The sequence below is a fragment of the Rattus rattus genome, chromosome 10 (genome assembly GCF_011064425.1).
Source record: "Rattus rattus isolate New Zealand chromosome 10, Rrattus_CSIRO_v1, whole genome shotgun sequence".
NCBI classification, from domain to species: Eukaryota; Metazoa; Chordata; class Mammalia; order Rodentia; family Muridae; genus Rattus; species Rattus rattus.
In genome coordinates this window covers 69182990-69200995 of record NC_046163.1, presented here as the reverse complement: position 1 = coordinate 69200995, position 18006 = coordinate 69182990, and the positions used below count along the sequence as shown (strand labels likewise).

General features: G+C 51.5%; 1 protein-coding gene across 1 annotated transcript; it reads right to left on the bottom strand.

The window, feature by feature from the left end:
* Window positions 1–275: 275 nt before the first annotated feature.
* Batf3 (basic leucine zipper ATF-like transcription factor 3) lies at window positions 276–11954 on the bottom strand. Its single transcript, XM_032915133.1, has 3 exons — window positions 11822–11954; window positions 9488–9592; window positions 276–760 (listed from the first exon to the last, which is right to left on the bottom strand). The coding sequence occupies exons 1-3, from the start codon at window positions 11888–11890 to the stop codon at window positions 578–580; spliced, it is 357 nt and encodes a 118-aa protein (XP_032771024.1). The 5' UTR covers window positions 11891–11954; the 3' UTR covers window positions 276–577.
* Window positions 11955–18006: the final 6052 nt, after the last annotated feature.

Here is an 18006-nt window from a genome sequence, read left to right as displayed (position 1 = left end):
TATGGCTGAAATGAGGTAAGCTATACCAGATGGAAGACTGGGTAACGTGAACAGGCATGAGTCACAGCCAGCTCACTCTCTGAGACCAAACTGGGTCAAAGACTTCTTGGGAGCCTCAGTGGCAAAGGAAATCCCACAGTCTTAAGTTCGGCCATAATCACAGGCACTTCCCGTCGACTGTGGATGAACACGAGAGGTGCCCGCAGTAGGATGACCTACCCAGAGGAGGAACTCTATGAGCCCTACACCCATTCCGAGAAGATGAACAAAGGAAACACGGTAACGATCTTTATTTTCCAAATTCTAGATGAAAAGACCCTGCCTAAGGACAGGACGGCTAGCTGCCAAAGTGAGGGAGGAGCGACTCACAGGGCCTTCTCGCTGGGGCCTCTGGATCCGCCCCACCACGCTGAGGCCGGAAGTCAGGTGCCCCAGAGCACAATGCTGAGCCCAGGCTAGCCCCAGAGCTCCCTAGAGCGGCACGGCCACGTGTACCCCTGGACACAGATGTGTAGAGAAACTCCTGAGTGTGCAAACCAAGGTTCCGAGCCAGATAAAAGAGGGGTGATCTGGGGCGTCATCGTGGCAGACAGCTGGCCACGGGGTCTGGCCGAAGCTGCACAAAGTTCATCGGGCAGAGCAGCAGCGGACACATCTTCTCGTGCTCCTTCAGCGCCTCACTCAGGTGCCGCAGCTCCTCCTTCAGCTTCGCGATCTCCCTGCGCAGCACAGAGTTCTCCTGCTCCAGGCTCTCATGTTCCTGTTCAAGAGAGAGGAGAGGCGGAAGCAGGTGGGAAGGTGTCCGGCCCTGGTCCCAGCTCTTGGGAGGTAGAGGCAGGAGGGTCAAGAGATCAAGTCCAGCCTGGGCTACCCCAGACTCTTCAGATCTGTCTTTCCACAAGAACAAAACTGTTCTAAAAGCGCGGCCCTCCTTTCTGAATCAACACCACTGAAGTATAACGCACGTAAAATGTGTCTATACTGACTGTGATTCGAGGCATTATGACAGAAGCACCGACCTGTGCTAACACAGAGAACATCTCCACCATCTGAGGTGGTCCCTCCTGTCTGTCAGCATCAGCTCTCCTCCCCCAACGCCGACCTGCTTTGGGAAGGGTTCTGGTGGGCTCACAGCCACCCCGACAGCTATCCCCACACTGGAGCAGTACCCAGAACGCCATGCCTCTGGCTGTACTAACAATGCACGGATGCACGCTGTCTCTTTTTCCTACCGCATCAGGCTGCAGAGGCTCGGAACTGAAGGAGGTCATTCCCCCAGACGTGAGGAACTCCTCACATGCAGGGCTGGTTCACACATCCATCTTGGGATGGGCATCCATCTTTGAGAGACGGTCCCTGCCAGCTCTGCAACATTCCATCCTCTCTGTCCTGAGAACTCCTCTCCTACACATCTGCCCACTGAGCTGGGCTCTGCCTAATGGAGCCACACAGGAAGAAGTCAGTACTTTGCAACCTCAGCTCTTGAAACGATAGGTGATAGACTCATCCCTCCCCCTTAGAAGTTCTCTGAGCCCAAATGTATCAAGTCTTCCAAGTTCTTCCGGCCTCTTGGTCACTGTCTGTGACACCCCTCCAAGTTGCCAGGTTCACTGAGAAATGTTGCTCCCAGCATGCAGTGTGTGGCTCTTGGGAGCATGCAGGGGGCTGAATCGGGGATCATCCTCCTCACGCTGGACCTAAGCCGATGTAGACTTCCCTGAATCTGCAGGAAGCTGAGCTCCAAGTGCCTGAGCAGCTTGAGGACAGGGCTTCCCCAACCACTAAGTCCTACTCTGTTCCTTTCTGAGATGCCACTGTGTCACCTCACGTACACGAGCTGTCACAGAAGTCTACCTCATCCAGCGACTTGGTAAACAGTCTTCGTCTCCATCCAAGTCACTGAAAACATCTACAGCACACAGCCAACAGCAGATCCCCACGGCACGCCATACCAGCGGCCCTCTCCAGGCCGAGAACGTCTAAACCTCGCTGAACCATTGTTTCCATTCAGGCCTTGTTTGATGAGACTGTGACTCAAGCATACTGAGCCCTTCCTGAGCTGAGGGCCCAGCCTCATTTTCCATCACACCTTCTCTATTACTAATCATTTTTAATAAACGTACCTAAAGAAGTCTGGCCTTTCTTCCCCCTAGGACACGTGTACACCCTCAGCTGGGCTTGTGCAATTCCCCTCAACCTGACTGATTTTGTCCTTTTCTCTGCGAGCCAAGCATGAGCTCGCCACCTCCAGGAAGGCTTCCCTGATCACAGCACATACAGGTCTCTCATTCTGAGAGACCTCAGTTACATAAGTAATGTCTCTCCTCAGTGATCAAAGACGAAGAGCCCCCAGGAGCTTCTACCACTCTCTTCAGAACCAGCTCATGTGGTCCAACTCTTGTGTGCTACACCATCTGTTCCCCCCTCACCTCTAGGACCCTTTCTTCCTTTCAGGGACCCAAGAGGGACTGCAGACAGAGGCCATCTCCGGAAGGCCACGCCAGAATTCTGTCCAGGGCAGCGGCCTCCTCTCCTCCCTCCTGCAGGCTGTCTTGGATCAGTTGGCCTCACACGTGCAATGACCCTATCCGGTCTCCCGTTGCCCTGGTGGTCCACTCTGTGACCTCCTCTACACTCTAGCCAGGTGAAGTCCTGGTGTTCTGATCCCGTGCCCTGCACCTGCACACGAGACAGGTGACAGAAACGAGGAGCCCCAGCAAGCTCCGTCACTGGATCTCAGTTTTCACTGGATTCCACACTCCACACAGCCTTTCTACAGTGCCTGAATCTGTAGCAAGATGCCGGGCGCTGCTGGGCTTCGTCTCTGGCGTCGAGGGATGCACAGCCTGACTCCACCCTGAGGTGGGTGCCACAGTTTTCTCCGGCCACTACTCAGGGTCGTTTGGCACCTGCCACCTCCAGAGGGTCTGGTCTCAGAGAGCTCTCTCCCACGCCTCCTTCCACACACATGCATCGTGCAAACGAGAGGACTTCATCACGGCATGTGGCACGTACTCTATGGCTCCCCCTCCCCCACCCATCCCGTTCCACATGCCTCTCCTGTAGTCCCTTCCTCTTACCACAGGGACTTTCTTTCCTGGAGTTTACGTTTTATTCTTAAGTCAGCTGAGGGACTTTTACTGAACTGGTGGAATAGGGGGAAAAAATTAAAAAAGAAGCAGTAAAAACATCCAGGTGGGACTGATCTTATAAAGAAGAGGCCCTGGTAAGGGATGGAGGGGGCCACAGAACACACACACACACACACACACACACACACACGCACGTATACATATAATTATTGTATATTGTATATATCTGCATATGTGTACAATATTGTATAATTATGTTATTGTATATATTATTGTGTATATGTGAAATATATACAATATATATTATATGTATATAAATACCAGGTAGGCCTCAAAACCTAAGTTGCTTGGGCTGGGAACCTGGCTTGCTTAGCACATGCTTTCCTAGTGTGCACAAAGCCCTGGGTTCGCTCCCCAGCACCACATACAACTGTAAGCCTAACACTGAGGAGGTAGAGGCCGGAATACGCAAGTTCAAGGACAACCCCAGCCACATACAGGGTCTGATGCCAGTCTGGGCTACACAGACTGTCTTAGAAGAGCCTGGTGTTATCAGATGCAGCTGATTCTCCTGCAGGTGCCCTCTGACCTCCGCACGTAAGCCATGGCACGCAGGCAGCACTCAAATGCACACAACCAATGAATGCAGATGTAGTGAAGCAGACGTCGTCTGAGGACATCCGAGGATGTGTCACCCTGCTTGTATCCAGCAGACGAAGCTGGGGACCCTGCTCAGTACCTGTCAGGGCCCAGCCCAACACCTACCCAATGCACACAGGAAGGGAGGAAGCCCAGTGCCAATCATGCTACGGTTGGGAAGTCTTGTCTTAGGGTTTCTTTCTAGGTCAGTGTCTTTGAGGCATAGGACACAAATGAGGACCTACAGAGCTAGTGACGAACGGGGAGAATGGGGCTTCAGGAGAGCATGGTCACAAGTGAGACAGTAAGCTCTGAGAGGCCCGGAGACTCAGGACCCCACGCCCAGTGTCAGGGTGAACCCCAACTCTCATGCATCACCGATTCCTCCTCCTTTTGGCAGAGTGGGCCCAGATTTCCCCACATTAGTTACCATAATGGAGATCTTGGGGCTCTACAGCTGTTCTATCCTAAGCCTTATACGAAAGCAGTTCCAAACAGAGAGAGCTTCACCCACTGTGTCAGTTTCTAAACCGCGTGTGCCCTTCCTTGGTGTTCTCTGTGAATGTGCAGTATTGACAGCCCCATGACAACACTTACCACACTCACACTGCTCAAGTCAGTTGTCAGCTTGTGACATTTAAGGCTTTCAGGGCTGCCGATGTTTCCACCCTTGTCTGACTCAAAATCCTTTCTCAGTCTGACATCTTTGGTGTTCCGTCAAATCTGACCCACTTCTAAGCCACCCTCAGTGTAACACAGTCACTCTTCAGTTTTATCTCCATTGCCCTCTGGGAATGTACACTCCACCTAATGCTGCCCAGAGAGAAATGCAGCCCAACGTCCTAGGTGAGGCACAGACACTGAGGGTGAGGGGCGTGTCCCATCGCCTCAGCTCTCAGCAGCTGTGACCTTGAGGGAAATTCCTAGTAGCCAGTCAGCTTAACCCAGCTCTCAGCTTGGACTATTCTATCTTGAGGGATAGGCCACAGGCTTGGTAATGGACAACCAGGAGGAGGGAAGGAGCCAAGGAACTCATGAAAGTGGGAGGTCAAGGTATGTTGAGCTCATGGATGACCAGAGTGAATGAGGAGCAGCGAAGAGAAGGGGCCATTTTGAACAGTCTTGATCCAAACACTCCCTACTGCCCCTTTGTGGTGTTCCTAGAAGAGAAGCACACAACCAGAGCTTCTGAGACATTCAGAACATTGGGGGTTCTACTCTGCATTCTAGGAGAGAGGAGATGACAAGGAAGCGCCCAGGTCATAGGCCACTCCCCTCACAGCATCAGGCAGTCACAGATAACAGGCGTGAGGTCTCCATTCATGGTACCCTTTCCTCAATTTAGATGTGGCCTGGGAGTCCGACAGGTCCCCCGGGCTTTTCCCTATGATCTACAGGGATGTATTAAGTGTCCTGCACCCTACCACTGGATCTCAGTGACAATACTGTGTACCCCACTTTCTACCAGCACCCCACTTCCACAACGCAGAGTTAACCAACCCAACATAAAACAAGGACTCCCCACTGCTAAGGCTCCTATGGAAGGAGGCTGGGGGTACCAACTGGGGATTCCCCACAGGGTGCCTTTGGGTCCACCAGTCTTTCCGCCTTTTCATTTTCCCAAGACAATTTCTTACTCTCTCGTGTCCCCTGTGACCAGTGACCCTGAGTGTAGCTACTGAATGAAGCCAGGTCCAAGGTTCACTGTGGCTCATGTGCAGACACAGCCCCAGCCCTGTCCCACCTGACACACAGAGGTGGTTTTCCTGACCTGCGTCTCTAGCCCCAGTGAGGAGGAGGGGACTGGCTTGTGCATTAACTTTCCCTGTTCTGGAAAGGACACAGCCGTCAGGCCACACAGACATCAGGCAGAAGAACCTGTCAGGGCCCAATGCAAGTGTGTGTCACCCCTGGCTTACAAGGGACAAGGCAGGCATAAAGGCAGGTTCCCTTGGTTATCACGCCCAGCTGAGAGACATTGAGAGAGAGAATGAGTGTACCCTTTGCATGGTACCCATGTGGTTACGGGTTTCCACCTGTGGCAGGAAGAACTCCGCCCCCTAAAGATGCTTCCTGCAAAAGGGATTTTGCAGGTGAGACTAAGGAACATGGAATCTGGGTGATCATCCATGCTGGCCCAACAAAATCAGGGCCTTCCTACATGGGCAGGAGAGGAGGCCATGTAACAATGGGACCGGTATTGCTTTGAAGATGGAAGACCACTAACCGAGGAGCTCCCTAGATATTGACAGAAGAGTGGAAAAGAATCCTCTCAGAGGGAGCACAGCCCTGTCAACATCCTCATGGCAGTGCAGCAGTGCAGTGGAATGCACTTGGACGGCTCCCGGCCAGCTGGAGAGGATAACGGATTTGTTGGGATTCATTCCAGCAGCAGTAGGAAATGACTCCTGTGCTTCCTGAGGACACACGTGAGGTCTTTTTTTTTTTTTTTTTTTTTTGAGATTCCACAGCAAGACTTCGCCCCCAGGAAGTGCCTAATACGTACTTTGGAGCTACTGGACTCCGCTGCACAAAAAGCCTTGTCTGAGACACTTGGTTATGTCTGCACACACGGTCACTCAGGACTTACAAATAACAACACCTGATTTGGACTAGGCGGGGCTGGCTGCCACTCATGACCAGAATACAGGGCTAGACATCAACTAGGAACCCTTGGTCCCCTGCGGAGACTTCCTGGCAAGACAAAATGACCTTAGAAACAGGAAGACCTTTCCTAAAGCTCATGTGGAGACCCCAGCCTCCAGGCCTCAGCCCCCTGGCCTTCAGCAAAGAGTGACATGGTGCCTACCAGGCTGTGGGTTCCTAACCCAGAGTCTCAGCTCCCGAGGGCCTGTGCATTCTAAATGTGGTCGGACTGCAGTTTTCAGACACCTTTCCCCTCTCCTAACAGCTGACTGACTGAGCTGAATCCCCTGACCAGCTCTGGGGAAAACACCCAGGGCAAGAGAGCAGGAGAGCCCTGCAGGGCCAGAGGGAGCTATGGGAAATCTTCACTCTGCACGCCAACCCGTGAACAGTAAGAGTAGAAGCCATCACCAAAGCAGAATTCTGGGGTAAGTGGCAGAGCCAAACGTGTGCCCCACCCCCGCCCCCAACTGGCTGGCCTGAAAACTCGTCCCCAACACAGCAATTTCAGGAGGGAGGACCTCAGAGGGGTGAGTCACACCATTAATTGATGGATGGGTGGTGACTAATTGCGGAAGAGAGTTCTCTGATTCACTTGCTGTCTGTCCATCCTGCCGCCAGCATGTGACCACACAGCACGAAGCCCTCGCTAGGCGCTCGGCAGATGAGGCCCCCCATGTTGAGACCCCGAGCCAAATGTCTTCTTTATCAATTACCCAATCTGTGGTATTCAGTAATAGAGAAGGCAGACTCAGATACAGGCTCCCGGCGAGAGATAAGAAGGTGGTTAAGCGCCATCAGCTACCACGTGAGAAGAGAAAGTCCAGGGTGAAGAGACCACAGCCAACACAAAAGTGCATCCTGCAACAGAGCCCCGGAGACACACAAGCAAGAGGTGAAGGCCTGACACTAGCACTGGGCACTCCTGGAAGCAATGAAGGGATTGTTAGGTGCAGACAGCAGGACAAGCTAACAGAGAAAAGATGAACAGGCAGCAAGTGTCACACCTTAATCCATACCAACGTTTAAGAAGACAGAAGGAGGAGGGGGAGAAGAGAGAGGGGAGGGGAAGGGGAAAGGGAGGAAGAAGAGGAGGTGGGGGGTGGGGAGAAGGGAGAGGTGAGGGGGAGGGAAGGGAAAGGGAAAAGAAGGAAGAAGAGGGGGAGGAGAGGAGAAGGGGAGAGGGGAGTAGGTGAGGGGAGGAGGGGAAGTGGGTGAGGGGAAAGAGAGGAGAGAGGAGGGGAGGAGGGAAAGGGGAAGAGGGGGAGGAGAAGGGGAGGAAAAAGAGGAGGGGCAGGAAGGGGGAGGGGATGAGAGGGAGGGAAGGAGGATGGGGAGGAGAAAGGGAGGAGGGGGAGAAAGAGGAGAGGGGGAGGGAAGGAAGGGGAAGACAGTGGAGAAACTGGTGGCAGGTACCTGTCATGGCACTTAGCAGGCTGAGGCAGGATTGAGACTGAGGCTAGGCTGGGTTACACAGTAACACTGTGTCAAAAACAAACAAAAACAAAGACAGGGGTAGAAAGGCGAAGCCCGCAGGTGTGAACAGTAGCTGAGATTCTTACATCTGATCCACAGGCACAAGGCAGAGAGAGAGAGAGCTAAGTGGGGATGCCTTAGGCTTTGGGAACCTCAAAGCCAGTGACACGCTTCCTCCAAAGGGGCTGTACGTCCTAATCCTTTCCAAGCAAGTCCACCAGCTTCCACACTGAGCATTCTATGTATGAGCCCACAGGGCATTCTCTTTCAAACCACCGCCCGCAGGATCAGGCAAGAATCTGAGAAGGAATTGAAAGCGTAAAGAGCTGTTTTGCTTAGCTTCTTCCATTTTTAGTTTTGGTTGGGAGAGGGTCTCAGGTAGCCCAGGCTGGCCCTAAATTTACTATGCAGCCAAAAATAACCCCCACAAGTACCATCTAACCCAGATTCATTCATTCATTCATTTTCTTTCTTTCTTTCTTTTTTAAAGACAGAGTTTCACTATGAAGCCCTGGCTGTCCTGGAACTCACTATGTAGACCAGGCTGGCCTCAAACTCAGATTTGCCTGCCTCTGCCTCCAGAGTGCTGGGATTAAAGGCCTGTGCCATAATGCTCAGTAATCTTTTCTTTTCTTTCTTTTTTTCCTTTTCTTTTCTTTTTTTTTTCTTTTTCTTTTTTCTTTTTTTTTTTTTTGAGACAATACCTCATGTAGCCAAGGCTAGTCTGAACGTACTCTAAAGACAAAGTTGACCTTGAACTTCTGATTCTCTGCTTCAAACACCTGAGAGCTGAGATTACAGGCATATTCCACTATGGTTTATTTACATGGTGCTGACCCAGGGTATCTGTTGGTATTCTGTCTAAGCTCCACCCCCACAGCTACCTGGCAACAGCCAGCTATGCCTGACTATAAAGCAGCCCCCTCCTCTCCCTCTTACTCCTCTCTTGCTCTCTCTTTGCTCTTCTCTTCCCTATCCCTTCTCTCCCCATTCCCCTCCTTCACCCCACATGCCCATGGCCGGCCTTTCTTCTCTTCTTCTCTCATTAAACCTCTCCACATGGAACCATGTTGGTTTGGTGTGCTTTGTCCGGGCGCAGGCCGAGATTTAAACCCCAACATTGGTCCCAACGGTATCTTTGTGCATATTAGGCAAGTGCTGCACTGAACTGCTCCCCCAGAACTTTAAGTACTGTTAGCATTGTTATTGTTGTTTCTTTAGACAGTTTCTCTGTCGTCTGAAACAGCCTCAGACTAGATACTCTGTCTCCACCTCCCTGTTTCCATCCAGCTTTTGTTTGAGTGCACAGTGAGAGAAAATCAAGTGTGGGAAGAACCCAGGGGGCTGGAACTGAGAGGAAGAGGCCCGTGAATACATAAGCAAAGCGGTAGGCTGGAAAGACCCAACAGAATCAGACTGGAAGAACCGGTGATGGCCACAGTGCTGTCATCATGCCCCATCCCCTGGGTAGAGGATGGCTAGCTGTCCCTGTGGCTGTCCTGCAAGGATGGCTGTCCCTATGGCTATCCTGTGAGAATGGCTGTCCCTGCATGGATGGCTGTCCTTGTGGCTGTCCTGCCAGGATGGCTGTCCCTGTGGCTGTCCCTGTGGTCCTGCCCTGACCGTAGGCTTACCTCGTGAAGCTTGTCAGCCTTCTGTGTCTGCTTCTTCCGGCTCCTCTGAGCTGCAACCCGGTTTTTCTCTCTCCTTCGAACCTTCCTGTCATCATCCTTGGGGCTCTGGGGATGACACGTGAGGAGGTGAGACTCTCAACCTTTCTCGATTTGCTCACAGAGCTTTCATCTGCGGCCCCGTGGGCTGCTGAGAGCCTTTGTCAGGGGGACCCATTCTGTGCTGGGGCTTTGCTACATTGATCTCCACTCCCATCCTGGAAAGTGCACAGAACAACTGTCGGTTTAAAATGAGGAATAAGAGGTCTGGGTGTAGCTCAGTGGCACCATATATGTGTGGGATATGTGAGGCCCAGGACCACAAAAAAATAAAAACACTAAGAGACAAGGAGGAATAAGAAACTCAGGTTAGGGAAGTTCTCCAGGTATCATGGCCAGCATGAGGGTGAGTGGGAAGTGGAACTCAGGTCTGCTGGTCCTCAAACCAACGCTCACAAGCCTCTGCCCTGCAGGGCTTCTGCCTGGAAGAGCGCTACTGTCACTGTTCATCCGCTAGTGAGAAAGACCGGGGTATGTGCTCTCTAGAACTTGCTGTGCACAGCCTTTAAACTACCACACACTGGCGAGTCCTTCTGAAACTGTGTACAGACCATAATTATGCAGTTAGTACCAATCTCAACCACACAACTCTCCCAGTACATGGAAAACTGTGGGACACCAATGACGACATGCTCTCTTGAACAATGCCCGGCTGACATTTTCTTTTCAGGAGCCAGGGGCTATCCCAAATGCAAATCTGTGATTCGTCTTGAGAGTTCTTAACCAAACATCCAAAAATTCTTCATGAGGTGGCACAAAGTGGGCAGGCAGAAAAAATGCCCTTGTCACAGTGAGGGGCTTACTCAGCGGAAAGGGTTTGCTTTCCAGAACTGCATTAGACACCATCAGGGGAGGAAAAAAATTGTCTAGAAGGTGTCTAGATGGGGAGGGAACCTAGCGACAGGCTCTTGCCTGGCCGGGTGAGGCTCGGTATAATCCCAAGCCATGATAAAACCCAGAGGCTGGTGTACAAACCCAGGGCTTCAGCCAAGAATCTCCAGCATAGGTAAGAAGAGACATCAGACTCAACACCGGGGGTGGCATGGAGACATCGTTCAGGACAACACAGGTGTCAAAACATGTCTCCCAGAAGTCCTCCTCCTCCTCCCCTCCTCCCCCTCTTCTTCAACAGAGACTCATGTAGCCCAGGTTGGCCCTTCCCTTTCCTCCCTAGCTCTGGGATTCTACTTCTGCATCACCACACCCAAAAGGTCTTACAAACATATGTGGAGCATCCGGGGGACATGCCACATGAACAACGTAACCAGCTTTACACCCTCACAAACCCTATTAGATGCATGACCCCCAACCTTCCAATGTATATAATAACTGAGATCCTGCCCTGCACTCAGGATACTGCTCCCCTAATCTGACCTGAGATTTGACCTCACTGTGCTTGACAGGAAATAATACCTCTTTAGTCTCCAAAGCCGACAAGTCTGGGAGCCTCCTGTCCTCTGGGAGCTGTCACTGTAAACTGGACCCATCACCTGTCACGGAGGTTCGCACCTCCCCACTCGGCAGGAATGTCATATGGAGACACAAATCACCCATCGCTCACATAACCTGTGTACACATCCTCAGGAGAGAGATGCTATAGAGTTCATCTTATAGATGGGGAAACCGAGGCTCGGCTAGTCAGAAGCAAATAGTAGTACAAGGCCACCCCAACTACTTGGGTCCCAGGGTCACCTGGGACACTACACATCAAGTAGAGAGTTGGGAGTCTTTGGGGGAGTGACTAAGAAATATAAGACCTGGTCTGGATAAAGGTGGCCAAGAAGTGTTCCAATAGTGGTCTCAAGTTGGCCCTCGATTTGGTCTCAGCTTCTTGTGACTGCAGCTTTGAAAGTTAGGGACAGCAGGGAGGGCTGATCGTATTGGGGCAAGGAGTTTCCACCCGTGCTGGGGGTGGAGTCTGCCCACTAGAGACACAACCCCACACCCGCAGGTTGACCGGTCCGATGTTCCCCATACGGATCTCAACCAGTAGGTTGGATGCAGGGACGAACCGCCCCTTTGGGCTGAATTCGTAATATCAGAGCTCCAGGCCCCCTCCCTCCAGCTCCCACAGGAAGCAAGGATGCAGCGGCCCCCAGCAGCGCGGACCCACGTGTCCGGCGCCGAGTCCGGAGCGGCTGCAGCCTTTCCAAGCGCTCGAGGCGCACCGCAGGGACTCACCTGGAGCTCTGGCCTCACCCTCACCCGGCCCCCGCACCCGGCCTCCACGTCCACTACCTGCGGCTGGTTCCCAGGCGCCGCCACGCTGCTCTGCAGCACGCCGCCCGCGGGGGGCCCTTGCGACATGCCGCGCGCTCGCCACACGGGGCGCCCTGAACGCGGGGCTCTGCTACCCGCGCTCCGCCCGCATCCCCGCACCTGCCGCCCCGCCCCACTGCTTCCCGCTCTCCGGGCTCGGACGTGCCCGCCTCCCCACCCCGCGTCCAGTCCCGGCCCGTCCCCGCCCCCTGCTCCCACCCCGCCCCTGCTTCCTCCTCTCCCCGCCCTCTCGCCGCACCTCGGGGTCCAGGATCCCACCCAAGTCGCTGCTTTCCGCTAAAGGCCAGGCTCTTCGTGGAAGTCACGTGGCAGCACCGAAGCCCACCCACGGAGGAGACCCCGCGTGGGTGGGGACAAGGTGCTGGCGCGGCGCCGCCTTGGACGGTCCTCCGGCCGCTCCGGGGAAGTTCGGACGAAGTGGCTTCACTGTCACTTCGCTGGCTCCCCTCTACTCCCAAGCGCGGGTTACCGGCGATGGGGGGGATTTCTTCCGGGCGACGTGGCACCTGGACCGGAGGCGCCAGTGGGCAGGGACAGCGGCGGAGACCCTCCGCGCGAACGGGGCAGCGGGAGCCTCAGGGCTTTTCTACCGCAGCGTCGTCCGGTCCAGTAGGAGGGAGGGGGCGAGGTGACTCGGAGGGCGGATTCTGATGGGGGTTGGGGGAAGGCGGCAAAAGGAGGTTGTGAACTGAAACTGTGAAAGGTGTCCTCCACACTAGACGTCCATCCTCACGTATTCAGGCATCTGGGCAGGCCGTGCTGCTCTGCTTCTTAAGATTAAGGTGATACCTACTAAAGACTAAACTACATGGTTGCCGCGTTTATGCCAGACTAGGTAGAGACATATCTCACCCCTCTTCACCTGCCTGCCGGGTTTTCAAATACCAAGTCAAGATGACTGTGCCCAGCAAAGAAAAACAACACACAAAAAACCCTAACAGGTGCAGACTTGTGGTCTGTGCTTAGGGGAGAAAAGCTAACCGCGAACTGGGGGGACAGGTGAGAACCAGACAAGTGTGGCCTTTCTCACGTGTTCATTTTGGCCTTCTGGCTTCTGGGCAGTGGGAGAGGTGACCTTCCTGAGTCCCCACCCGATGCGCATGGCTCTGTGCCAGGATTTAAGACCTCAGCCTGGAGAGAGGAACTTGTTTGAACCTGCCTGGCTGGCTTCAGGCTCGAGGAGAGATGGTCATATGTGTTAGTAGGTCATATAGCATAGCCAGTGTTCATGAACCATGCATTAATAGAAGAGCCTTTCCATGCTATGAGTTCCGCCCAAATCCCTCTTCTAGCAACAACATAAAGCGCGTGTGTGCGTGTGTGTGTGTGTGTGTGTGTGAGAGAGAGAGAGAGAGAGAGAGAATGTGTGTGTGACTGTATATGTGAGAGAGAATGTGTGTGTAACTGTGTATGTGAGAAAGAGAATGTGTGTGCATGTGTGTATGAGAGAGAGAGAGAGAGAGAGAGAGAGAGAGAGAGAGAGAGAGAGAGAGAGAGAAGGGAGTGAAGAGACAGACAATTGCAATTACATCTCACACAGTATACAGGAGCACACAGCACAGCATTGTATGCTTGGTGTGGGTCAGCCCAAGACCTCTGTCCTTAAAATTGAAGGACCCTGTTGGCTGTGGTGGCCTAAGCCTACAGTTTCTCCACTCAGAAGGTTGAGGCAGGGTTTCCACAAGTTCCACTGTATAGCCTGGGCTATAATACAGTAACGGCCAGGCTAGCCAGAGCTAGATAGCAGGACAGGGTCTCAAAGCAGCCAAAGACAAGCAAAATAAACAACTTTTGGGGCAAGCGGTCATAACTGTTAAACGTTTCCTCCTCCCATTTTTGAGACTGGGGGGAATCCTCCACCTATCAGTGCACTGTCGTGCGTGTGTCATTCCCGTGGCTCCTTTCCTGTTCTTGAAAAGCTGCACCACGTTCTAAGTCCTCTGGGGTCCTCCCCACAGAGCCTGGGGCTGGGGCCAGCAGCAGACTTATATTGGCTTAGTCTACTTATGGGATTGTTTCTCTTTTCTTTTCCTTTCTTTCTACCCCCCATCCCCAAACGCACTCATACACACGTTGGGTTCTCCAAGGCAGGGGTTCTCCGTGTACAGTCCTGGATGTCTTAGAACTCACTTTGTAGACTAGGCTGACCTTGAACTCAGACATCTGCTTCCTGAGCACTGAGACTAAAGGTGCATATCACCATGCCCAGCATCGAATGGTTTCTTTCCCTTCATATAAATCTGCACACCATATGAGTATCTGGTCCCAGAAGAAGGTGTCAGACCCCCTGGAAATGGAGTTCTGGATAGTTAATTGCGAGTCACCGTGTGGATGCTGGGAGTGGAACCTGGGTCTTCTACAAGAGTAGCAAAGTGCTTTTCACCCAACCGGTCATCTTTCCAGCCCCTAGAATTGTCATCTATTTTGCATGCTTTCTTAAACTTCTTGAAAAGGTTGATGCTGGCTTCTTTACACACGCCACATTTACAAAACAACATTCTATTTATTTCTGTTATCCCCACGATACTCTTACATTATGGCGCTAGGTTCATTTGCCACACTAGAATGCCAAGATGAATGCCAGCTTGGTCTATATATAAAGTTCCAGGCAAGTCAGAATTGCATAGTCTATCAGATAGACAGACAGACTGACAGATAGACAGAGTAAACTGGGTGTGGTGGCACACAGCTTTGATTCCAGCATTCGGAGGCAAAGGCAGATAAATTTGAATTTGAGGCCAGTCTGGTCTACATAGTAAGTTCTGTCTCAAAAACACAAAATGAATGAATGAAAAAGAAAAGCAAAACAAGCTTCAAATCTCTGTTTTCTTTTAATGTGTTTTCCCTTGAACTGGGAGGAGATCTGGTATGATTTGTCAGGTTCCTATTTATACCACAATGACTCTGAGTTGTGTCTCTGAGGGGTGGGGGATGCACTGTAGGTTCAGGGCTCCGTGAGGAGATGTAACAGGTTCAGAGCTTGGCAATCCAACGCTCTGCTGGTTCACTTCACCAGAAGATGGTTCTTTCCAATAACAAGCCGCTTAGATGCATGAAGGTCCTATGAGCAGTTCACTCCTGCTGTTCTTTTTTAGGAAACTGGTCTTCTAGTAAATGTCCTCTCATGGCTTTTCTCAGAAGACGGAGTCCTGTGGGCCTCTGGTGAGGCTAGGGAAGAGAAAGCCAAAGGTAGAGACCACTGTACTTACCAGAAATTGGCCACTGTGTGTCAGCCACTGTGGGCAGGAGAGCCACGCCTCAGGGAACTCACTCTAGATAGTCAGACAAACACTGGAGTACTTTGGATGTGGTCTATCTCCAGATGCAGTATAAAAATAAGGGCTGGAGAGGGCTGGTATGTGGATGGTGTGTTTTCAAACAGGGAGCTCAATGAAGCTTCTCTGTAGGACTGTGGAGACACCTGGAGGATGTGGTCCACGCTGCACCAACACAGAAGTAATGTTCTTGTGGAAGCGCCTGGTCATTCAAGAAACTCCAGGAGACGCCAGGGTCTAGAGTGGCCTGAGGGAGAGACAGGGCACCTCGAGATGAGAGCAAGAAGGGAGTGAAAGCCCCTACTTCAGGGCCACCTTTTGCTTGACATAAGGTGGGAAACACAAGGTATCTGAGCAGAGGTTTGGCTTGATCTGGCTTCAGATGCTGTGGGGCCATGTTGGTCACCTCACAAAAGAGCAAGACCAATGAAGACGAAGCATCTAAAACAGGAGCTGGCGGGTTCCCTCCCAAACCACAACGACATTTGCAATGGGATATTTAAGTCTCAAGAACAAATTGAAAACAACAAGGAGACCCAGAAGATGAGGGCCATGATCCAAGTGACCTGGGGTAGGGCTGGGAAGACTGTGGAGGGCCAAGAACAATCTACTGGGAGCTTTTGAATGGAAGGTTCTCAGTGCCTCACTACCATGGCCCACCCTGACCCGCAGTGGCCTTGCCTGTGTCCACCTGGTGGGTGACCTGTTCACGAATGCATTGTCTGCTTTTGTCACAGTGAACAAAATCCTTGTCAGAACAACACAAGGGACCTGGGGGGATGGCTCAGTGGTTAAAGTGAGAGGCAAGCCATGGAACTGGAGTTCAGAGTCCCAGAACCCTTGTAAATTCAGAATGGGCGTGGTGGCCTACCTGTAGGTCCAGCTTTCTGAGGCAGAGACAAGGGAATCCTCAAAGAAAGCAGGCTAGTAAGATAGCTATTTTGTTCACTGGGATAATGATCAAGATTTGATTCTCTACATCAACCTCAGGCCTTCATATGGCCCCACACATGGAGAGAGGCACACACACAGACACACACAGACACACAGACACAGACACACACACACACACACACACACACACACACAGACACACACACACACACACACACACACACACACACCACAGAGACCAGAAAATGGACTAAGAGACATGGGTGGGGCAGGAAGAAAATACTACAAGCCTCAGAGGTTTCAGTCAGGCACAGCACAAAAAATATAGTGACAGTTCCTGGCAAGTGGACTGTTGACAACTGGCTGGGAAACAGGGTCCACCAGTGTGACTCTACCTTCTAAAAGTCCTATGGCCTCTCAACATAGCGCCACCTACTGGGAGAAACATTCACACAGGAGCCTGTGGGGACCATTTTCAATAGTCAATGAAACTTGGGAAAATGAGATATTTTAACCACAAGTGGGCAAGGACATTGTCTCTTCTCAGCCCATCATCCTGTAGCCCCCTCGAGTCTAGTGGTGTTGAGGTGACTTGAGGGACCCCAGAAAAGGCAGACTTAGCCAGGCAAGTGCACACATGGGGCCCTGCATGTGCTTCACAGATGCTTGTGTGCAGAGACAGTTTTTTTTTTTCCCAGTTGTATGACCTCCAGGAATATCTCCACTGCCCTCTGTGCTGAACTGTGCAATAGCATAGGCTCTACAAAGACAAAAACACCTCCCACACAGCCCAGCGCCAGAATTATGTGGGTGGTGGAAGGGAAATCAGATCTAAACTGAACGCCCAAGCCTCCGGTCTGAAAATCCTGTGTCATCAAACAGAGCCGTAAGCATCTGAGTCTCTTCTTGTTTATAATCCTTCAAAACACAGTCTGTTCCCTTCAGGAATTAAATGCAAAGCAGCACACACAAGCGCCGAGGGGAGCTCAGGATCTTCTTGTGTGTTTCTTGTTAACAGGAGCAACACTTGTAACAAAGCTCGAATATGACTTGAATAATAATAATAATAATAATAATAATAATAATAATAATAATATTATTATTATTATTATTATTAATTTTAAGTGTGTGTGTTCTGTCTGCACTCATGTCTGTGCCTAGTGCTCAGAATGCCAGATCAGGTTGTTGGGTCTTCTGGACCTGGAGTCACAGACGGTCGTGAGCCAGGAACTGAACCTTGGTCCTATGGATGGGCAGCTGGTTGATGAGTCACCTCTCCAGCCACTTGAATATGACATTTCAGCTGTTACTTGGAAACACACTAGAATATTTCAGTAAGGAAGTTAACAGAGGTAAACTCCTGATCTGTCCGCTTGTGGAGGACGGAGTGCGTGACCTTCTACCTTGTTTACATGTTAACTGAATATTTTAAAATGTGTGAAACCAAGGAAAGGTAGAAAAGTTAACTTCAGGGACTTTGCAGCCAGTGGCAGTGTCACCTAAACACAAACCAGTTGTGAGGAATCTCAGACGACGTCAGAGAAAGTGGCTCAGTTAGAGGGACAGATAGATTGGTGCAGCTTGGACTGTCTCATGGTCCCGGCATGAGGTAGAGTGGGCTGCAAAAACATGAACAAATGACTCGGCTCTCCCCACCGCCACCCAGAACCTGGCTTGTAAACCACCCGTTCTAAGAACTTCAACATGAATCACAGGAAAAGAAATCATGAAATGTCCTGAAAAATTACAGCTTAGATGCTTTAAAAAAAAGTAGGGACTTTTCTAAGTCTGTCAGCTCTTTAAAATTACATGACATGACCTCTCCCAAATACATACAAATGTCATGTGGAATATAAAAAAATTTAGCCAGGTGTTTCTTAAATTATGCATTCACATGGCTGGGTTATGTTTTTAGACTCCAGAATGAGGTTCTAGAGATCCTTAGCATGGTGAGCAAAGCAGCTAGTTGGAAAT

Excerpts from the sequence above, each read along its gene's own strand:
- Batf3 (XM_032915133.1), bottom strand. The coding sequence starts at position 11,890 with ATGTCGCAAGGGCCCCCCGCGGGCGGCGTGCTGCAGAGCAGCGTGGCG. Across the intron at positions 9,593-11,821 it reads CGCCTGGGAACCAGCCGCAG|AGCCCCAAGGATGATGACAG; the intron begins GTAGTGGACGTG and ends TGTCATCCCCAG. Across the intron at positions 761-9,487 it reads AGGCTGACAAGCTTCACGAG|GAACATGAGAGCCTGGAGCA; the intron begins GTAAGCCTACGG and ends TCTCTTGAACAG.